At 46.9% G+C, this 20981-nt stretch overlaps 1 protein-coding gene across 2 annotated transcripts in view; it reads left to right on the top strand.

Annotated features, from left to right (window-relative positions):
* Positions 1–20009, top strand: part of LOC134300975 (inactive phospholipase C-like protein 2) — a 48653-nt gene extending 28644 nt beyond the window's left edge. For both annotated transcript variants that reach the window (XM_062985470.1, XM_062985472.1), the window contains 4 exons: positions 4612–4815; positions 9296–9371; positions 16234–16343; positions 19422–20009. In XM_062985470.1, coding sequence (XP_062841540.1) covers positions 4612–4815; positions 9296–9371; positions 16234–16343; positions 19422–19631 — 600 coding nt within the window. In that variant the 3' untranslated portion in view covers positions 19632–20009. The remainder of the gene's footprint in view (positions 1–4611; positions 4816–9295; positions 9372–16233; positions 16344–19421) is intronic.
* Positions 20010–20981: the final 972 nt, after the last annotated feature.

Raw genomic sequence — 20981 nt, 5'->3', positions numbered from 1 at the left:
AAGGTTGCCAGATTGCACAGGAGAATTAAGTATATCCAAATTGGGGAAGCTGCCTGACCTGACACATGCTGTTTTGACTAAACGGGCACAAATACCCACAGACACACTGACACTACAAATCTTGTAGAAAGCCTTTCCACTGAAGTGGAGTCTGTTATAGCCACAAAGGGAGGCCAACTTCTAAATAACGTCCATTACCCACATGCCCACCCCTCCAATTTTCCTCCCAGTTTGGTATCCAGTTACCCACTCGTATTTTACCTGTACTGCTGCAGACCTTCATTAACACACGCCCTCTCCGACACGTGTGCAGTTGCCGACCGCTTCTTTTCACCCGCACCAGGAGGATTCATATGGAGATCCGTATCGTGCATGGAGAGTCACACACTGATCTCCATTATACCCCGTCTGAGGAATCCCTCCGGCCCTCCCTCCCTCACACAAGCCAATAGGCGCCCATCCTGCCAGTATCAGAGCTAAGATTTAGACTTATACGTTTAAAATGTCATGTTCAGGTGGCACATGACATCTCGAGATGTCGGTCCGAATCTGAGCTCTGCCACCGGCAGGCTGGGCGCCAACACCAGGGTGTGGCTCTACACCTATATACAAAGCTGATCCACATATGAACTCGCCTCGTGCAGGTGAGAAGACGCAGTCGGCTAGTGCACACGTGTCGGAGGGGCCGTGTGATAGTCACGGAAGCGTAATGCAAGCACTGGGCCGCTCCCGTTAGGGGTCGCCGGCGGATCGTGATCTGCATCGTTGATTTGGCACAGGTTTTACCCCCGATGCCCTTCCTGACACGACCCTCCTTATTTATCCGGGCTTGGGACTGGCACTACAATGCACTGGTTTATGCATCTTAGCGGCCGGGTACCTATAGGACAATTCAGTGTCTCCAGTTAGCCTGGCTGCATGTTTTTGGGCTGTGGGAGGAAACCGGAGCACCCGGGGGAAACCCACGCAGACACGGGGAGAACATGCAAACTGCACAGAAAGGACCCGGACCGCCCCGCCTGGGGATCGTGCTGCCTGTTTTACCCCTAATGAATATGCTTGTATAAATAAATGCACTTGTACGCTGCGCTGCACTGTGCAGTCCAGTTTATTTTGGTGTTATTTACATTCAGACTTATACGTTTGAAATGTCGCGCTCAGGTGGCGCAGCAGTAAAACATGCTAGCACATAGGGCTGGGCGATATATCGAGATTTTATAAAATATCGATATATTTTCATACGCGATATAAGATAAGACAATATCGCGTATATCGATATAGATGTTGCGTTCCAGTTAGATCCGACAGTTCGTCTTTCTCTTCTCCCAGTTTGTCTCTGCACATGTTCACTCGCCCCGCCCCTCTCCCTCACTGAACACAACTCACCCCTCCCCTCACTGAACACAACTCGTCCCGCCCCTCTCCCTCACTGAACACAACTCGCCCCGCCCCTCACTGAACACAACTCGCCCCGCCCCTCTCCCTCACTGAACACAACTCGCCCCGTCCCTCACTGAACACAACTCGCCCCGCCCCTCTCCCTCACTGAACACAACTCGCCCCGCCCCTCTCCCTCACTGAACACAACTCACCCCGCCCCTCTCCCTCACTGAACACAACTCGCCCCGCCCCTCTCCCTCACTGAACACAACTCGCCCCGCCCCTCTCCCTCACTGAACACAACTCGCCCCGCCCCTCTCCCTCACTGAACACAACTCGCCCCGTCCCTCACTGAACACAACTCGCCCCGCCCCTCACTGAACACAACTCGCCCCGCCCCTCTCCCTCACTGAACACAACTCGCCCCTCCCCTCTCCCTCACTGAACACAACTCGCCCCGCCCCTCTCCCTCACTGAACACAACTCGCCCCGCCCCTCTCCCTCACTGAACACAACTCGCCTCGCCCCTCTCCCTCACTGAACACAACTCGCCCCGCCCCTCTCCCTCACTGAACACAACTCGCCCCTCCCCTCTCCCTCACTGAACACAACTCGCCCCGCCCCTCTCCCTCACTGAACACAACTCGCCCCTCCCCTCTCCCTCACTGAACACAACTCGCCCCTCCCCTCTCCCTCACTGAACACAACTCGCCCCGCCCCTCTCCCTCACTGAACACAACTCGCCCCTCCCCTCTCCCTCACTGAACACAACTCGCCCCGCCCCTTTCCCTCACTGAACACAACTCGCCCCGCCCCTCTCCCTCACTGAACACAACTCGCCCCTCCCCTTTCCCTCACTGAACACAACTCGCCCCGCCCCTCTCCCTCACTGAACACAACTCGCCCCTCCCCTTTCCCTCACTGAACACAACTCGCCCCGCCCCTCTCCCTCACTGAACACAACTCGCCCCTCCCCTCTCCCTCACTGAACACAACTCGCCCCGCCCCTCTCCCTCACTGAACACAACTCGCCCCTCCCCTCTCCCTCACTGAACACAACTCGCCCCTCCCCTCTCCCTCACTGAACACAACTCGCCCCTCCCCACCGCTTCACCAGTAATTCTTGCAGGCAGCGATAGCATGGAGACGGATAAAGACATGACAGAAGCTATCGAAGAGGAGCTGCTTACTAAAAAGAAAAATAATGACTCTTTTTGGAATTATTTGGAGATGGTTCGAATTCAAAGTGTCAGATGAGCAGCAGAATAATGTATTCTGTAGAGAACGCCGAAAACAAGTCCAGACAAAAGGTTCCAGCTCCGTGTACCTTTGGTCATTCGTTTTCACTTCAAATCCCAAAGTTAAAAAACAAGAAAACGAGTCGTTATTCGTTTCAAAAACCAATACAAGGGCATGCACGCGCTGACATGCACGTATTTACTTCACATTAAGTGTTGAGAAAGTAATAATAACGTAACGGTGCGTCTCCTGTTGCTCTGACTCTTGTGTTTGTATATGTGATGTGCATATATTTGCTCTATCTGTAAAAATCAAACATTATGGGGAGTGATTTCTGTACCGGATGTTGTACGTGGTCGTGTTAGTTTATACTGGACGATCGACCGACGTCCGACACGTCATTTATTTATCTTCTATTATAGTATTTCTTGTTGTCGGCCAATAAACAACCAAACATTATTAAATTGCATGAACTAACTCTGCAGTAAACAAGGAGCAAACAGCAATTAAACAACAAATAAAGCTGTTAAATAATAATAAAGTGCATGAAGCAGAACGCTGATTAAAATGCAGGAAATGTTGTAATAGTTACACAGTAACATGAACGATTCTATACGTTAAAAAAAATATTAATGTAAATGTTGTGGCGACATATACATAAAATAATGTATAAAGTCCAAACATGTGGGGGTGGGGGGGTGTGGGGGTTAACGAGGGGTTTACTTTAACGGGGTTTTACTTTTAATGTCACACAAGCTCAGCCGGAAACCGTGTCATTCCGACGTCTTCCCTACACACTCGCTCCCTGCGCCCTATAGTGCACTTAACATTCTTAAAGGGCCAGACAATATATTTGTAATTCACATTACACGACAGGAGATGCCTTAGAAAACAACTTTTTTTTTTCTTAGAGTAGCTCTTTTTTTTTTTTTTTTTTTTTTAAGTAAAAATAGTTCTTGTGTGAAGCTTCCCCAGCATGAATATTAATAAAAGTGCCTGTAAAAAAATTGGAACATGTAGCTTTGTCTCAGAAGTGTCTTTTTGTTATTACCTTATGGGATAAAAAAATATCGAGATATATATCGTATATCGCCGTTCAGCAAAAAATATCGAGATATTATTTTTGATCCATATCGCCCAGCCCTACTAGCACACCAGAGCTGACATCTTGACCTGTCGGTTTGAATCTGAGCTCTGCCACCGGCAGGCTGGGCGCCAACACGAACAACGACTGGCTGTTGTTCAAGAGAAGGTGCCAGAGAAGATTCATTATAACCGATGCAATTATGACCCCTGCTGGCTGTTGATGGCACCTGCACAGAGACAGGGTGTGTCTCTCCGTACACAAAGCTGATCCACATATGAACCCATATGAAGAAGCAGTCAGCTAGTGCACACGTGTCGGAGGGGGCTTGTGAGAGTCACGGCTCTCCTCAATCAGAGTGGAGGTCAACATCAGTAGAGGAAGCGTAATGCAATCGCTGGTAGGATAGCGTGTTTTACCTCTAATAAATATGCTTGTATAACTCATTTATAATTGTTTTGTCGTGCTTCATGCTGCGCTGTGCAGTCCAGTTTAGTTTGGTGTTATTTACATCCTGTTCTGTCTGCAAACAATCACTCGTGTAGTCTGTAGTAAATCTGATGATGGCGTTCTGATCGTGATGAATGGAGGTGTGAAGGATGAAGTTCATTTCATCACATTCTGTGCTCAGATGCTTTACACACAACACCTCGACTAAACCACTTCCTGTTGCAGCTGTGTTCTTTTACACATCGGAGAGGAAGTGTACTCCGTGCACTGCTTACACAGTGGGGTTGTTGCTGCTTCTATTTTTTTGAGAACAGGGACCAGGCGCCTGTTAGCGGCTTTCGGGAGAGTCGGCGTCTTCTCATCAAACACGTTTTGAACCGGTCTGGTCGGGAACCGGCGTGTAATGAATAGCTGGAGTTCTGTGTGTCTCATAATGGTGTGTGTGTGTGTTTCCACAGAACTCTTTAGCATCGTTCAAAGAACTGTGCGGTCTGTCCGCTGTGGCCAACCTGAAGCAGTGCATTCTGGCTCTCTCGTCTTGTCTGACGGGTGCAGACAATAACCCGCTGGTGCTGTTCAACCTGAAGGAGCAGTACCCCACCATGGAGGCTCAAGGGTTTCTGCCCGACGTCCTCAAGAAGGTGGTGACTGCCTACGAGACGGTGAGGTTCACCCCAATTCTCTTAAAGCACAGATAAGCATCAAGTGTAGTTTTAATACTTTTAAATAAAGAATATAAAGAAAATAGCAGATTTTTAAGTGTTAATCTCCTTGTCTGTGGTGACGGTTTATATCAGCTGCAGAGCAAAAATATAAACGTTTTGTTATGTTCCTGTTTCTATCCAGGCTTGGGACCTGCATTGAGAGCGCATTAATAATAATAATAATAATCATTAAATAAACAAGTTTTATCAGCCACGTAAAAACGAAATGAACTTATGCCCCCTTGTGGAGGCTTCACTTTACACCTTGTAAACCACAGTGCAACCAGATCACCACCATTTTTATTAATTAAGTACACCGATCAGCCATAACATTAAAACCACCTCCTTGTTTCTACACTCACTGTCCATGTTATCAGCTCCACCTATCATATAGAAGCACTTTGTAGTTCTACAATTACTGACTGTAGTCCATGTGTTTCACTACATACTTTTTTTACCTGCTTTCATGCTGTTCTTTAATGGTCAGGACCCCCACAGGACCACCACAGAGCAGGTATTATGTAGGTGGTGGATCATTCTCAGCGCTGCAGTGACACTGACATGGTGCTGGTGTGTTAGTGTGTGTTGTGCTGGTGTGGAGGTGGAGGTGGTTTTAATGTTAGAGCTGACCGGTGTATATTTTGTTTTGTGTTTCGTTTTGATTCGTGTTTGTGTTGCCTGGGTTGCGGTAAAACTCTCGGACAGATTGTACTGGACTAAACCCCCGGTACCTCCTGTTGGCTAAGCCGTTCGGCCACTCGCCCCCTTCCCACAGACATAGCCAATCATGCCTGTTTAGACGCCGGACTAGCTGATAGTAGGTAGTATGGCCAAAAGTATTTGGACGCCTGATCGTGAGCTTGTCGGACATCATATTTCAAAAACAAATGGTTTTAAAATCAAGGGACCTTCGTTCTGTTGCCCCCCTTAAGGACTCAGTCTTGCGCCATCCTAAACATCTTCATCTGTAACACCGATCACCTGCATGTCCTCCCTCATTGCTTTTCATTCTTTTGAAGTCCTTTTATATGAGTTCAGGGCGGCACAGTAGTCACCTTCCAGCAAGAACATCCTGGTTTTGATTCCCAGGTGGAGCAGTCTGGGTCCTTTCAGTGTGGAGTTTGCATGTTCTCCCAGTGTCTGGGAGCTCCGGTTTCCTCCCACAGTCCTAAGACGTGAAAGTGAGGTGAATTAGAGATACAAAAACAGTCCAGGACTGTGTTTGATATTGAACTGATGAATCTTGTGTAACCAGTTACTACCTGTCCTGTCATGAATGTAATCAAAGTCTGTAAAACATCTGATTGGGGAATGGTAAAATGCGAATCTCCTCTATTGAGGTGAAGATCTTGACGGTTTGTGGTCCAAAATGTCTCGTAATTTATTGGTTCATTAATTTTAAGATCTGGTGTTTGGGTCACAATGGAAAGAGCTTAAATTAAATAACGTGTAAATCAGTGTTGGCATTATTAAGTGTAAGTAAACATGGTCGACCCTGGTATTGACTGTCCAGTTCTGGATTTAAGTGATTAATTGCAGGATGCTGAAGCTCATCATGATGTGATGGACTGAATTCTCAGATAAATACGATGTACTAAACACTCTATAATGAACTCTTGAGGACAGTCAGGTCCTTCCTTGTTTTTTCCCTTACCCATCACTGAGACACGCTCCTCCTCTAAGTACCCTGTGCTATAAATACCCCCCCGCGCGCTGCCGGTCCTGCCACCAAGGCTGTAATTTCTGCAGTCATTAGGAATCTAATCACAGTCGACGTGCCGGCCTCGGGACGGCCTCCGCAGCTGCGGAATGTGACTAAAAGCCGCTCTCGCACCGCCTGTCTTCCTCCTCGACCTCCCAGTATGACTGAAGAACCACATCGTAAAGTGGAGCTGGAGACTGTGGTCCTGTTTAAATCAGGATGAAGTCGGTGTTGCGAGTTTAGGATTGTACAGTTTGTGGGTTCTGGAGTTAGCAGGCCGGTTTATAGGATTGGTTCTTTTTTATGGACGTCTGGTAGCTCTGTGTGATCGTGGCAGTACAATCACAGGGTCTGTCTGAAAACCTGGTGATGCATTGTCCATCATCTTACACTCCTGAGAAGAGGGCATGTCAAAAATCTTAGCTTCTTTAAAATGTTAAGCGATAATCTGACTGAACAACGAGGGAGCGTCCGATGAGGGTCTGTTCGAGCATTTTAAGGAAGCTAAGAATTTAGACGTACCCTCTTCTTGGGAGTGTAAGATGACGTCTATGTAGAGAGAGAGTCGCTTATCCTAATCGGGGTCGCGGGGGTGCTGGAGCTTATCCCAGCTCTCAATGGGCGCAAGGCACACAGTGAGACCCTGGACATGGTGCCAGTCCATCACAGGGCAGACACACACACACAATTAACCTGACTGCATGTCTTCATACTGTGGGAGGAAACCCACAGGGAGAACATGCAGACTCCACACAGAAAGGACCCAAATCACTCCCCCTGGGAATTGAACCCAGGACCCTCTTGGTGCTCAATGATCAGGCAGATAAACGCAGCACCAGTTCACATGTTTATAGTGAAAATTGTTCATAACCCAGTCGAATCGGTTCTTTCATCCCCGCCGTGAGAGCCTGACTTTTTTTATTTCCTTTTGTTGTACGTCTGCCAACTAAGAGCAGTCGCTTTTGAGTAAGTGTGTCTGTTCGAGAGGCTGTTGTGCGTCGCAGCTCTGCCAGAACCTTGACGAAGCAGCATTAAATTATCAGAAGCGTCGGGCTCCGTCTCTCGCTCGATGGGCTGGAGCACAGCGAGGAGCAGAAGTCGCGGACGAACCGCCTAATGTTCTTTTAGCTTCTATAGGAACGTGCGAGTCGATTAGCGTAGGCGTAAGTCGTTTATGTTCCTGTTCTTGGCACAGAATGAGGCGGAGCTGGACGAGCCCTCGGATTACAAATGGACGTCTGCTCCAGTTTCTTTATCGGCAGAGTCCATCGTTTCATACGCCGCCAGCTTTTTGTAGCTAGTAATAAATTCTGTTAGAAGTGAAACATGTTTAAAAAAAACACTAATCGTGGAGGATTCGGGTGGTGCAGCGGTCCGATACGCTGCCGATTTAACAGAAACGATTGGCCGTGCCTGAGGGAGGAAGGGGTGGATGGGGTCTCGCCTCTGATCGTGCGATGGAAGAATATAGACAGAGGAGCACGATGCTTCGTACCTGCTGAGGATTTCTTCCAGAATCCAGCTAGTCGCCAGACAACCCTAAGGAATGTGATATATCTAAACCCTATACATTTGCATTTTCAGCATATAGCAGACACCTTTATCCAAAGCGACCTACAGTACTGTGACAGTATACAGTTTGAGCAATTGAGGGTTAAGCGCGTTGCTCAGGGGCCCAACAGCAGCAACCTGGTAGTGGTCGGGCTTGAACCAGTGACCTTCTGATTACTAGTCCAGTACCTTTACCACTAGGCTACGGCTTCCCATATAGAGGATCTTTAAGAGCTACAGACCTTCTGATTCTTGAATTCATGTGTTTCAGTCACAGCAGTTGCTAACAGATGTAATAATTCAATTATATAAGGAAAATTTAAGGCTTCCGACTTTGCAGCAACAGTTTAGGGAAGGCCCTGTCCTGTTCCAGCATGACTGCGCCCCCGTGCACAAAGCAAATCTCTATAAAGACATCAACAGCTCTGGGATGAACCGGAACATCAGATGAGGCTTTTGTACTGCTGAATGGGCACAAATTCTCACAGGCATATTCTTACATCCTTTAAGAAGCCTTGTCAGAAGAGTGGTCATTGTTATAGCTGGAAATATCACACAGAGGTCACTATTTTAATAGCATTTGTTTTTGAAATGCGATGTCCGACAAGCTAATGGCCAAGTGTCCAGATACTTTTGGCTTAGCAGCAGAGCACCAACAGCCGCGGTTGCAGCATTAGCAGTTTGATTTTGTAAGATGTGACCGTAACGGCGCTGTTCGTTGTTCTCCACGTTGCGTAACGGCCCTGAATCTGATTTCGACATTTCTGGCGCTGATATTGCTGGTAAGTGCATTCGAGGGCACTCGAGGACACGAGCCCGGCGCCCTTGGATGGAGGTATTCAGTGTCGGTGTTGGCGGTAGAGCTGAATAGGTTCTCAGTATTCGGGTCATTAACAGGGTGCGGCGGCGTATAAACAAAGAAGCGTATCCATCATGTTCCGTGTCGGGCTCACCCACTCCCTCTCTCGCCTCAATCGAAACACTCGTGCCAGGTCTGGAGTGATCGCTTCTCTTTCGAACCCGGCGGACGCAGCAGTTACGAGCGCTGGGTGCCAACCCAGGATCACGGCCAGCGCGGGGAAGCACGCGGCGACCGTCCGCACGCCGCTAAACAACCGTTAGTGTTCGATCGCTGCACAGAGGTCTGTTTTGTGCTCATGTTGTTTTCTGTTTGTGCCCTCGCAGATGATCCAGACCAGCCGGGCGCTGCTGGAGAACTTGGAGGGCATTTATGACAAGATCCTTCAGGTCCAGAAAGCAGGTGAGTGGACGGAATTAGGACAGGAAACGGAGAAAAACATGTTGTTGTGATGGGGGATTGTTTTCCTGGAACTGAAAGCAGGATTCCATTCCTCAGGGTCACGATTTTAGCCCTGATTTTCAACTCGGTGTCGAGCTACAGCCAATCAGAACGCAAGATACGGAGTGAGGGGGGAAACTTTTATAAACGTCATTCATCTAGTTACTATCAGAATACACTAGCATAAATACAAGCTTTAAGGCGCCAAGGTGGCACATCAGGATAATCCGCTAGCACACCAGTGCCGAGATTCAGAGCGTGTAACTACCTGTCCTGTCATGAATGGAACCAGAGTGCGTGAAACATGACGTTAAAACAAATGATTGAATAAGCATCAACGCGCTCAGATGAAAGGAAAACGATGCAGAACGAAGGTTTTTGATCGTGCATTTTCGACCCGTTGATTTTGTGTCCCGATTCAGTTTTGCTCTGAGCCTCGGATGCTGCTATAAACATGACAGATAATGAAGCACGAAGATGATAAACCGGCACCGAGCAGCGCTGGCGGTCGGGCCGCGCCGCGCTCTGGTGCCAGTAATAACAACAGCCTGCAGATCATTTCCATTTGTGTCACAGTGACTTGAAACATTCGCCTGCTGCTCAGCACTGAACTGGAATGGTGCTTACGGACCGATGTTTGCTGGGAGAATTTCCATCTAAATGTTGTATCATGTATTTAGAACGATGATTTAACTTTATCAAACATGTATCAGTGCGTAATATTGTAGGCCGAACAGCCTATCACTGTGCACTTGTCAGTGCGCTCTAAGTGCTGGTCCCAAGCCTGGATAAATAATGAGGGTCGTGTCAGGAATGGCATCCGGCGTAAAAACTGTGCCAAATCAATAATGCGGAACACGATCCGCCGGCGACCCCTAACGAGAGCAGCCGAGGAAATAGATATCAGTGCATAATATTATAGGCTGAACAGCCTAGTCATTGGGAGGTGCACTTGTCAGTGCGCTCTAAGCGCTGGTCCCAAGCCTGGATAAAATAAAGAGGATATGAATCGTGATGAATCAGGTACGGTGACCAATAAACATGAGAGCAGCCGAAAGAAAAAAAGGAAATGAAAAAACAGCATATTAACTAAAGTCTGTGTCTGTGGGAATTTGTGCCCATTCAGTTAAAAGATGACAGCATTTGTATGGGCAGTTGTAGCCTAGCGGTTAAAGTACTGGACTAGTAATCAAAAGGTCGCTGGTTCAAGCCTCATCTCTGACACGTTGTCACTGTTGGGCCCTTGAGCAAGGCCCTTGACCCTCAATTTCTTAGACAGTATACTGTCACAGAGTGTTTATGTATGGCTGGGCACTGATGCTGGTCAGGAAAGTCTCAGTTGATGTTCCGGTTCATATCAGGGCTGAGGTCAGGGATCTGTGCAGGACACTCGAATGCTGAAACAGGAAAGGGCCTTCCATAAACTGTTGCTGCAAAGTCAAAAGCACATTTATTTCACCTGTTAGTGATTGTCCTGGCTGAAACACGAGAAATCTATAATTAGAAGGTGTGTCACGATACTTTTGTCCATATAATGTATGTAAACATTTGATTGCTCAGTGGTTAAGGACTGGATTAGTATTTAAAAGGTTGCCAGTTCAAGCCCCACCTCCACCAGGTTGCACTGCTTACGAATGGAATGATGATTTAACTTTATCAAACATGTATCAGTGCGTAATATTGTAGGCCGAACAGCCTAGTCATTGGGAGGTGCACTTGTCAGTGCGCTCTAAGTGCCGGTCCCAAGCCTGGATAAATAGGGAGGGTCGTGTCAGGAAAGGCATCCGGCGTAAAAACTGTGCCAAATCAATATAGTGTATGTAAACATTTGATTGCTCTATGAAGAGAGACATGAAGAAAGGCTCAGAGCCCTGACCTCAGCCCCACTCAACAGCTCTGGAATCAGTGCTGAATAGGCACAAATTCCCACAAACATACTTTAAAGTCTTGTGAGAAGCCTTTTCATTCGTCTGGATTTTGCTGCCAGGCTCGTTTTCCTCAGCCGACGTTAAAAGGATGCAGATGATTCCTGATGAAAGAGGATTATCAAAAAAGGTAAACAAGAAGGTGTTTCACAAGGCCGCGACCACAAATCAATGCCGACTGAAGCCTGGTGACAGCAGCCTCCGCTCCCGCTTCAGGCGTAGAAGCAGTCATTACATTTTCAGCAGAATAACGTGATTGAATAAAGAAACCCGAAGCGTTTCCTCCGAGAGGCGCAGCTCCGGTTTTAAATTGTGTTTTTATTTAAATTCGGCTTATTGAGAAACAAATCAAGCGCGCGATCCGTTTCAGCGCTGATGAATCTGTCAATCCCATCGATCCGAATCCAGGCCGCGAGGCGAGAGAGGAGCTCCACGGGCGAACGCTAAACCGCTTCTGACACTTTCTAAGATTCAATCAGCGCAGATCGATGCCAGCCTCGTCCGGCGCGTCGGGCCGATCAGCTGCCAGTCACGGTAACCTAGCAACAGCAGCATGGGCGGCGAGGCCGTATGTTACTTAACCTTCACCTCTTTACTGACGAAATTAGGTCTGCGCGTTAGCACCGAGCGTTCAGAGCTCTTCCGAACTGAGGATGAACTGAGCACGTTAACGTTTATTTTTACTAACTGGTCAGAGTCCCTGCCAAAAAAACACTGGACACTAAGACTAAATCCACATTAAAACTGATTTTTTAAACCCGAATGCTGCTGGATCCTAATTTTAATTTATTTATTAGGACTTTGGTTACATTCATGACAGGACAGATAATTACTGCTTACTCAAAATTCACCAGTTCAAGTTTTTAATATCACACACAGTCGTGGACAATTTTGTATCTCCAGTTCACCTCACTTGCACGTCTTTGTACTGTCGGAGGAAACCGGAGCTCCCGGAGGAAACCCACACAGACAAGGGGAGAACATGCAAACTCAACACAGTTAGGACCCGGACCGTTTCAGCTTGGAATCGAACCCAGGACCTTCTTGCTGTGAGGCGACAGTGCTACCCATCAAGCCACTGTGCTGTCATTTGAGGCATTTAGTACACGATTCAGTGGTTAAGGTACTGGACTAGTAATCCAGAGGTTGCTGGTTCAAGCCCCACTACTGCCAGGTTGCCACCGATGGGCCCTTGAGCAAGGCCCTTAACCCTCAATTGCTTAGACAACATACTGTCACTGTGCTGTAAGTCGCTTTGGATAGAAGTACAGAAGTATGTCTTGCACTCAAACCCCTAAAAGTAGCAAACCAAAGTAACTGATCATTTTGCACTGGTCTTTTCCATTTTAATTTTTTAAAAGGTGGCACAGCGAGATAATCCGGGTTCTGAACTCTGCTAATGGTCGACAGGGCACCCCCTAACGGGCATAATTGGCAAGACCTGCAGCAGACAAAATTAGGCATTAAGAGTCTGCCGGGTGGGAAAAGAACAGACCGAAAAGTGGGTGAGGTCTTCAATTCTGTGACTCTGGTTAGTAGCCCAAGGCATCTATACAGAAAGTAAAGGAGTGGGTGCATGTCCATGAAGGTTAAAAACCCCTGGTGTGGGTGAATAAGAAGGGTTGTGGACCGTGCACGCATCGGAGGGAGCGTGAGGCAGGCAAAATTACCCTCCTCGGACACGACCGGCGTCTCCAGGAGCGGAACACCCCAGAGTCTCACAAGTGTATATAAACTTTTGACTTAAACTGTAAACATAATAATCCAGGGTAGATGGATTTATGGCGCCGTATTTGTCATAAATAAATATACACATGTACAGTACAATGACGTTTTGTCTGAAAGGTGGCAAGAGGCGAGAGGGTTCCCAACAGTGACTAAGGGATTCAAACCCAAAACCTTTCAGTTGGTAACCCAATACACCACTATTCTACCCACTAGGCTACTGTAAGTATATACAAGGTGCTTGAATTTGGAAAGGTAAAAGCAGGCAGTGGGGTGAAGCCGTCACGACCGAACTGGACCGAGGATGTTTCGAAACTAGCGATTCACCTAACGCCACGTTAATCGTGCTCGGGGGTAACGGCGCCATGTCGTTACGACAGAATTACACAGCTCGTCTCGTCGACTGATTCACCGCACCCTCGGGGAGAAGCTTCAGCTCCCTAAGTCTGTTTGGACAGCCAAGCCGAACATCTAGTAAAATAACAATGTAAAGCACAGAGTACAGGAGGTTCTTAGAAATGCTAATCCGTGACGTTCGAGGGGAGCGTCCGCTGATTAGAAACCGCACGACAGCAGGCTCGGGTTTCACTGATGAGGCTGAGCGGTTGATGCGCCGTCGGTCTGATGGGTGAGTAAACGTTACACTTGTTGCCCGCTGGTTGATGGTAGTTAATTACAGCGCGCTTCAGTCCAAACGCCGGTGTTTCATACCCTCTTGCACTCGGACTCAATTCAGTAATTAATGAAGATTGGTTAGAAATGAGCGTCTCAAGCTCTCAGTTTGGCTTAAATGTAAAAAAAAAAGGAACGTTTGCACATCATTGCTGTAAAAAAGATTTTAAAGCCTAAAATCTCAGCCAAAAAATAAAGTTAGAGAATTTAAAATAAAATTACAGTATTGAATCATGGAATGAGATTTAAGGTCCTGATTTCGAAGCCTAATGCAATGTGAAGTTACCAGATCTTCCCCTTTTTCACCCAGTTTAGTCATATCCAAATGCCACCTTGCTCTCGCTGCTGCCACCCCCCATTTTCAATCACGGAATTCTACCATCAACCGCTTCTTTTCACCTGCTACACTATAGACAGGGTCATACAGACTACAAAAAGCACATACCAGATAGCTACGCACTACTATCTACGGTCAACCACTCCCTGTACAGGCGCTTTGTCCGGCCAGTAGAGGCCGTAATTGCGCCAGCTGTGAGAAATCCCTTCATCCTTCAACCCACAGACACCTAGCCAATTGTGTCTGTGTAGATGCCCGGGTGGTTGATAGCACTGACCGATCTTTCCATCCTGATCTGAAGAGGTCCGCAGGCTAGCTCTACACATGTCAGGGGAGGTGTGCTCCAGACTGACTGCCTCTTTTTTCACCAACCGGCAGTGGATTCCTACAGAGAGCTTTAACACATTAGAGGATCACACTGTGCTTTCTGTTGTTCTCCACCACAAGTGATAGTGTCTCAGCCAACAGTAGGAGTCGCTGTTGAGTCCACTCCGACTCTAACCCGGGTCTTACATATTCGATTTCTGACCGCTTTATGCACCGACTCTTCAGACCTGGGTAAAGTGCCAGTCGTCCCTCTTTATTCGCCCTTCGTCTGAGTGTCAGTGGGTGCGTTTCATCAATCGAAATGACTGGATCGAGCGCAAATTTTCCCACCCTCGCCCTACTGTACGTTGCTAGGCAACTCCTGCGATGAAAGGCATGTGCTGTCGGCCCAGTGCTCAGCACAGTGGCGTTAAGAAATCTGCCGGCGTCTCGTCGCCTTGCACACCTATACACACCAGAGCGCTCAACACTCCCACATTTAGCATCCGTTATAACAGCTTTATCACAAGAGTGTAGTGCAGAAAACACGTACACTGGCACGCCGGGCAGTTTCATGCCATCGCGGTCAGTCACTAGTGGTCAGTTGTGCCTCTGCTGGATCTGCTGGACATCATCCACATCATCCACAACGTCTTCGTTTGATCAAAGCAGATCTGCAGAGAGAGAAACGGGCGAGAAACAGAGAGAAAAATCCCTGATCCTTGACAAATCCTCCTTCTTTTCTTTTTTCATGCTAAATCAGCCTGAGAGGGTTTCTTGACTTCTGCCGTGCTCTCTCCCACCCACACATCTTCTCTCTCCCCCTCCGGCTACGGTTACAGTCCAAAGTTTACATACACTTGTGAGAAATGTGTGCTGTGGCTGTCATGATCTGTCAGTGTTTACTGCAGCTACTCTGTTTCTTTCTTTCTTTCTTTCTCTTCATACTTTTTTTTTTCTTTCTTCCACCTCCTTGTTTCTACACTCACTGTCCATTTTATCAGCTCCACTTACCATATAGAAGCACTTTGTAGTTCTACAATTACTGACTGTAGTCCATCTGTTTCTCTGCATGCTTTGTTTTGTTCTTCATTGCTCAGGACCCCCACAGAGCAGGTATTATTTGGGTGTTGGATAAGCTGAGTGGATCAGACACAGCAGCGCTGCTGGAGTTTTTAAACACCCCACTGTCACTGCTGGACTGAGAATATTCCACCAACCAAAAATATCCAGCCAACAGCGCCCCGTGGGCAGCGTCCTGTGACCACTGATGAAGGTCTAGAAGATGACCGACTCAAACAGCAGCAATAGATGAACGACCGTCTCTGACTTTACATCTACAAGGTGGACCAACTAGGTAGGAGTGTCTAGGAGTGGACAGTGAGTGGACACGGTATTTAAAAACTCCAGCAGCGCTGCTGTGTCTGATCCACTCATACCAGCACAACACACACTAACACACCACCACCATGTCAGTGTCACTGCAATGCTGGGAATGATCCACCACCTAAATAATACCTGCTCTGTGGGGGTCCTGTGGGGGTCCTGACCATTGAAGAACAGGGTGAAAGGGGGCTAACAAAGCAAGCAAAGAAACAGATGGACTACAGTCAGTAATTGTAGAACTACAAAATGCTTCTATATGGTAAGTGGAGCTGATAACATGGACAGTGAGTGTAGAAACGAGAATCAATAAATATATAAGAGGGTTCATAATCACCTTCCACCTTGCTGCTGTTAAAATAGCTAAATCAGGGTTGCTTTAACCCTGTCGAAAGTATGTGGACGCTACTGAAAAGTCAAGTCTGATAATGTAGAATTAAAGTTTGCGGTTTATTTTTTGTTCTGTGTGTTTCAGCGATGGAGTTTCACGAGAATCTGCACGACATGGCGGTAAAGGAAGGTCTGAAGGGCAGGAAGCTACACAAAGCTATCGAGAGCTTCACCTGGAACATCACCATCCTCAAGGTGAGCGCTGCATGCTAATCGCTAGTTCTGCTTCTCTCTCTCGGTCGTGTTTGCTTTTCTCACAGCGTCACTCCGCTCCGAGCTCACGCTGAGCTGTTAGCGCGTCCAGGTTTGGCTCGAGGAAGCACAGCAGCACGGTCGGGGAGTGACTGCTACCAGTCCTGCACGCTGGTGCCTAAAACGGGTGCTGTTTTGGGGGAATGGGTGAAGAGATCGACTCATCCTAATCAAACCCGGGATTTAGGATTCTTCTCTCTTAATGCTGGTGACGTTATAGCAGTGGTGGATATGTTAACTGGTCTGAAACGAAAAGGTGAAGGCTTGTGGGTAATAAATCATAACGCTGGCATAAGAATGTCATAAACCTCTCATGCCAGGTGTTATACGCTGTCACGAGTGTTCTGTTATAACAGTACAACAGTGATAAGCTACAGGTAGCAGTAACCATAATGGCAGCCTTCATAATGTGATAAGTACCTGTAATGACATTGCAAGTTATAAACTCATGATCATCATGTTACACTCTCATAAGTGTTTATAACAGCTGACGTGAGAGATCATAACAGTCTTATGACATTCTTTTGTTCACTCGGAAGAGTTCAGGTAGGGTGTTACTGGTGTTACTGGAACTGTCCTGTGTATCCCAGCAGCTCACTTTCTTTGTTCCAATGGTTCCAGAACCAAAAGTGAAAACATAACCAGTTATTTAACTTATTTAACTAAGGTTCCAGTTACAGCGTCAAAGGTTCCAGTTCAAGTATTAAAGTTCCCACTGCTAATATTAAACCGTTATAGAACTGGTTCCTGGTACAGCATCAAAGGTTCTAACACTAAACAGAACTGGTTCCTGGTACAGCATCAAAGGTTCCAGTTCAAGTATTTAAGTTCCCACTGCTAATATTAAACCGTTATAGAACTGGTTCCAGGTACAGCATCAAAGGTTCTAACACTAAACAGAACTGGTTCCTGGTACAGCATCAAAGGTTCCAGTTCAAGTATTTAAGTTCCCACTGCTAATATTAAACCGTTATAGAACTGGTTCCTGGTACATCAGAGGTTCCAACACTAAACATTGTGAAACATTGTCAAACTGAAACGAGATACTAGTAACAGCAACTGTTCCACAGGGGGGGTGTGGCCCCCACCACACCCCCCCGGACCCAGTACATTTATTTATTTGGAATTAAACATCAGGAAGCTCTTTGTTTAATGACATTCACGCTTTTATAGAATAACGACCGCTTGTCTCTTCACATGAGTCCCATTAGCATGTGCTAATGAAACATTAGACAAGGTGCTTAAGCCGCCTGTGATTAAAACATGGAGCCGCGGTCATTTCCCATAAGGTCAGTTCTGTTGTTTGGCCGGTCGAGCCGAGTGCCAGGATGAATAATTAATGGGACACGGTGGAGCTGGACACTGTTTACTATCTGTACCTGAAATCTGACAGCTTTTATTACTATAGCCAATTTACCTTATATGGTCAAAAGTATACTGGAACTGATCTCAGTACTGATCTTAGGACTGTTCTCAGGACTCTTCTTAGGACTGATCTCAGGACTGATTCCTGGACTAATCTTAGGACTTGTCTCCGGTGTGCTAGCGCCCTTAGGCGCTAACCCTTGCGCCACCTGAGCAGCTTAAGACTGGTCTCAGGACTGATCTCAGGACCTTTGTTAGCACCTTTCTCATGAGTGATTTCAGGACTTTACTTAGGACTGTTCTTAAGACGGATCTCAGGACTGATGTCAGGACTGATCTCAACTGTTCTCAGGACTATTTTCAGAACAGATCTCAGGAATGTTCTCAGGACTGATCTCAGGACTCTTCTCAAGGCTGACCTCAGGACTGTTCTCAGGATTGATCTCAACTGTTCTCAGAACTGTTCTTACTCAGGACTGTTCTCAGAACTGATCCCATGACTCTTCTCAGGACTGATCTTAAAACTCTTCTCAGAACTGTTTTAACTCAGGACTGTTCTCAGGACTAATCTCACGACTCTTCTCAGTACTAATCACAGGACAGCTCTCAGGACTGATCTCAGGAATGATCTCAGGAACAGCAAACGAGTCCAACTTTACCAGCCCTGCTGTTTGTTTTCTCTTTTCATTTAATTAAACCTATTTGTTATTACCCAGCCGAGCAGCACTCGGTCACCCCGGGGAAACAGAAATGTCACTGTGAAACTGTGACTATCCTCTCTGGTACCATCACAGAAGGATTAAAATATATCGAGGATTTTATTTATTCATGAGTCTCTTGGTTAGTAGAGGCTGAAATAAATGTGAGACGAGGATTTTAGTTTTTCTCGTGTGTGAGTTTTAACCGGATCTGCCTGAACCTTCCATACACGGAGCTAACAAACTCAGTGAGTGTTTAGCATTGCTGCCTCACAGCAAGAAGGTCCTGGGTTCGTTTCCCAGGTGAAGCGGTCTGGGTCCTTTCTGTGTGGAGTTTGCATGTTCTCCCTGTGTCTGCGAGGGTTTCCTCCGGGAGCTCAGGAATGATCTCAGGAATCTTCTCAGGACTGATCTTAGGACTGATCTCAAGTCTTCTCAGGGCTGATCTCATGACTGATTTTTGGACAGACTTTAGGACTGTTCTCAGGACTTATATCAGGACTTATAACAGGACTGAACTCAGGACTTTTCTCAGTAATGATCTCAGGACTGTTCTCTTCTCATGACTGATTTTGGACAGACTTTAGGACTGTTCTCAGGACTGATCTCAGAAATGATCTCAGGACTGATCTCAGGACTCTTCTCTGGACTGATCTTAGGACTGTTCTCTTCTCATGACTGATTTTTGGACAGACCTTAGGACTGATCTTAGGACTGATCTCAGGACTGATCTTAGGACTGTTCTCTTCTCATGACTGATTTTTGGACAGACCTTAGGACTGATCTCAGGACTGATCTTAGGACTGATCTTAGGACTGATCTCAGGACAGACCTTAGGACTGATCTTAGGACAGATCTCCAGACTGTTCAGGATCCTCAGGAACCCGATAAAACGTGCTATACTGCTGACAGACAGACTTCTACGTTCCTCTAACCATATCCATGCTTCCTTTTTCAGGGTCAGGCGGATCTGCTGAAGCACGCCCGCGCCGAGGTCCTAGAGAACCTGAAGCAGGTTCATTACGCCGCCCTGACCAGCTCCCTGGCCCATGGGGCGCAGTCCTCCGGGTCCGACTCCAGATCCTGCCGCAGCCTGGGGGCCATTCCGGAAAAAGCCACCGGAGAGGAGGAGGAAGAGGAGGAGGACAGCGACGAGGAGGAGAACTGAAAACACGAGCCTGAAACTCCAGATCTTTACAGGCTACGTGTGGCGTGAGCGCAGCAGCAGGTTTAGAGGAGGAGCTGGATTCAAAAAGGAGCCAAGGATTGAATTTTCCTGCCCTGATCCGAAAGAGGAAGGAGGCACAGAAATCAAACCCTGCCGTCGTACAATCCGTGTGTCCTCCGCCTTTTTTAGAAATCATTCCACGTGGGCCGAAGTGCCTCATTTTCCACGAGAAACCTCGAACCCTTGCGTTCCTCCTCCCCTCTCGATCCTCTCCGCCGAGCTCACAGTTCTAGACGTGTGCCGTAGTCTAACAGGACCGCGAGTAGCCCGCTCGCCGTCTGCTCGTCGCCTTGCTAGCATAACACGCGCACGCCAAGAATCGGGGGGGGGGGGGGGGGGGGGGGGATGCGGAACTCGGACGTGCACTTACCGGAACCCGAACCGGGGGCCGCCGCCTACAAGCACAAAGAAATCGGAGCCAAGAATGCTAAGCGAGACCGAGTCGAGATGTTTACAAAAACAAACTGTGTCCGTCTGCCAAAACAGTGTGTGTGTGTGTGTGTGTGTGTGTATTTAAAAACTGAACGTACACACGGAGGTGTTAGCTTTTTATTTTATTTTGTTATGTGCATCGTTTAACTAATGAGATTTATTTTGTTTAAGAGAAATGGCTGTTTTAAAGAGTTTTATGATTATTTAAATGGCTGTATGTATATTTTCGACCCAGCAGATTTTTGTTGAAGGTTTTTTTTATTAAACTTTTTTTAAACTTCCATAAAGAGATGATACAATAAGCGGACTCGAACATCATAGCGATTATGCCATAAAACGACACCAATGTGTTAAAACATGGCATTAAAATCCAAACAAGAAATCATTACCATGACCTGCATCACGTGTCAAACTCAAATCTGGCCCGCCACGTTATTTTATGTGGCCCGTGAGAGCTTAGAAGACGCATGATTGTCTTAAAATACACTGTAAAATCACTTATATAACATAAACTTCATCTCCCACAATGCATGCCGATTTTGTGACCGCATCCCACCACTAGATGTCAGTGTTTCCACATCAGAGTTTAACTGAGGCGGTTTTCCAACAAGTGATGTTGAGAAATATTTACACATACTCCCAAAATGTACAAGAAGAGAAAACTGAAGCAGAAGGAGGAAATTTAATGAAAGATGAGAAAGTAAAAACACGTCTGTGCTTCAAGAAGAGAAGCCGGTACGTCTCTTGTGTTATGAGGCCGTGTCTGTGGTAAAGGAGGACAATATAAATGTAGATATACGTTATAAATATACAGAATAAATTTGGCATTTTGACACCAAACACAGAATTTAGCCTCCA

The sequence above is a fragment of the Trichomycterus rosablanca genome, chromosome 23, assembly GCF_030014385.1.
Source record: "Trichomycterus rosablanca isolate fTriRos1 chromosome 23, fTriRos1.hap1, whole genome shotgun sequence".
Taxonomy (NCBI): Eukaryota; Metazoa; Chordata; class Actinopteri; order Siluriformes; family Trichomycteridae; genus Trichomycterus; species Trichomycterus rosablanca.
This window is presented reverse-complemented; position numbering and strand designations above follow the sequence as displayed.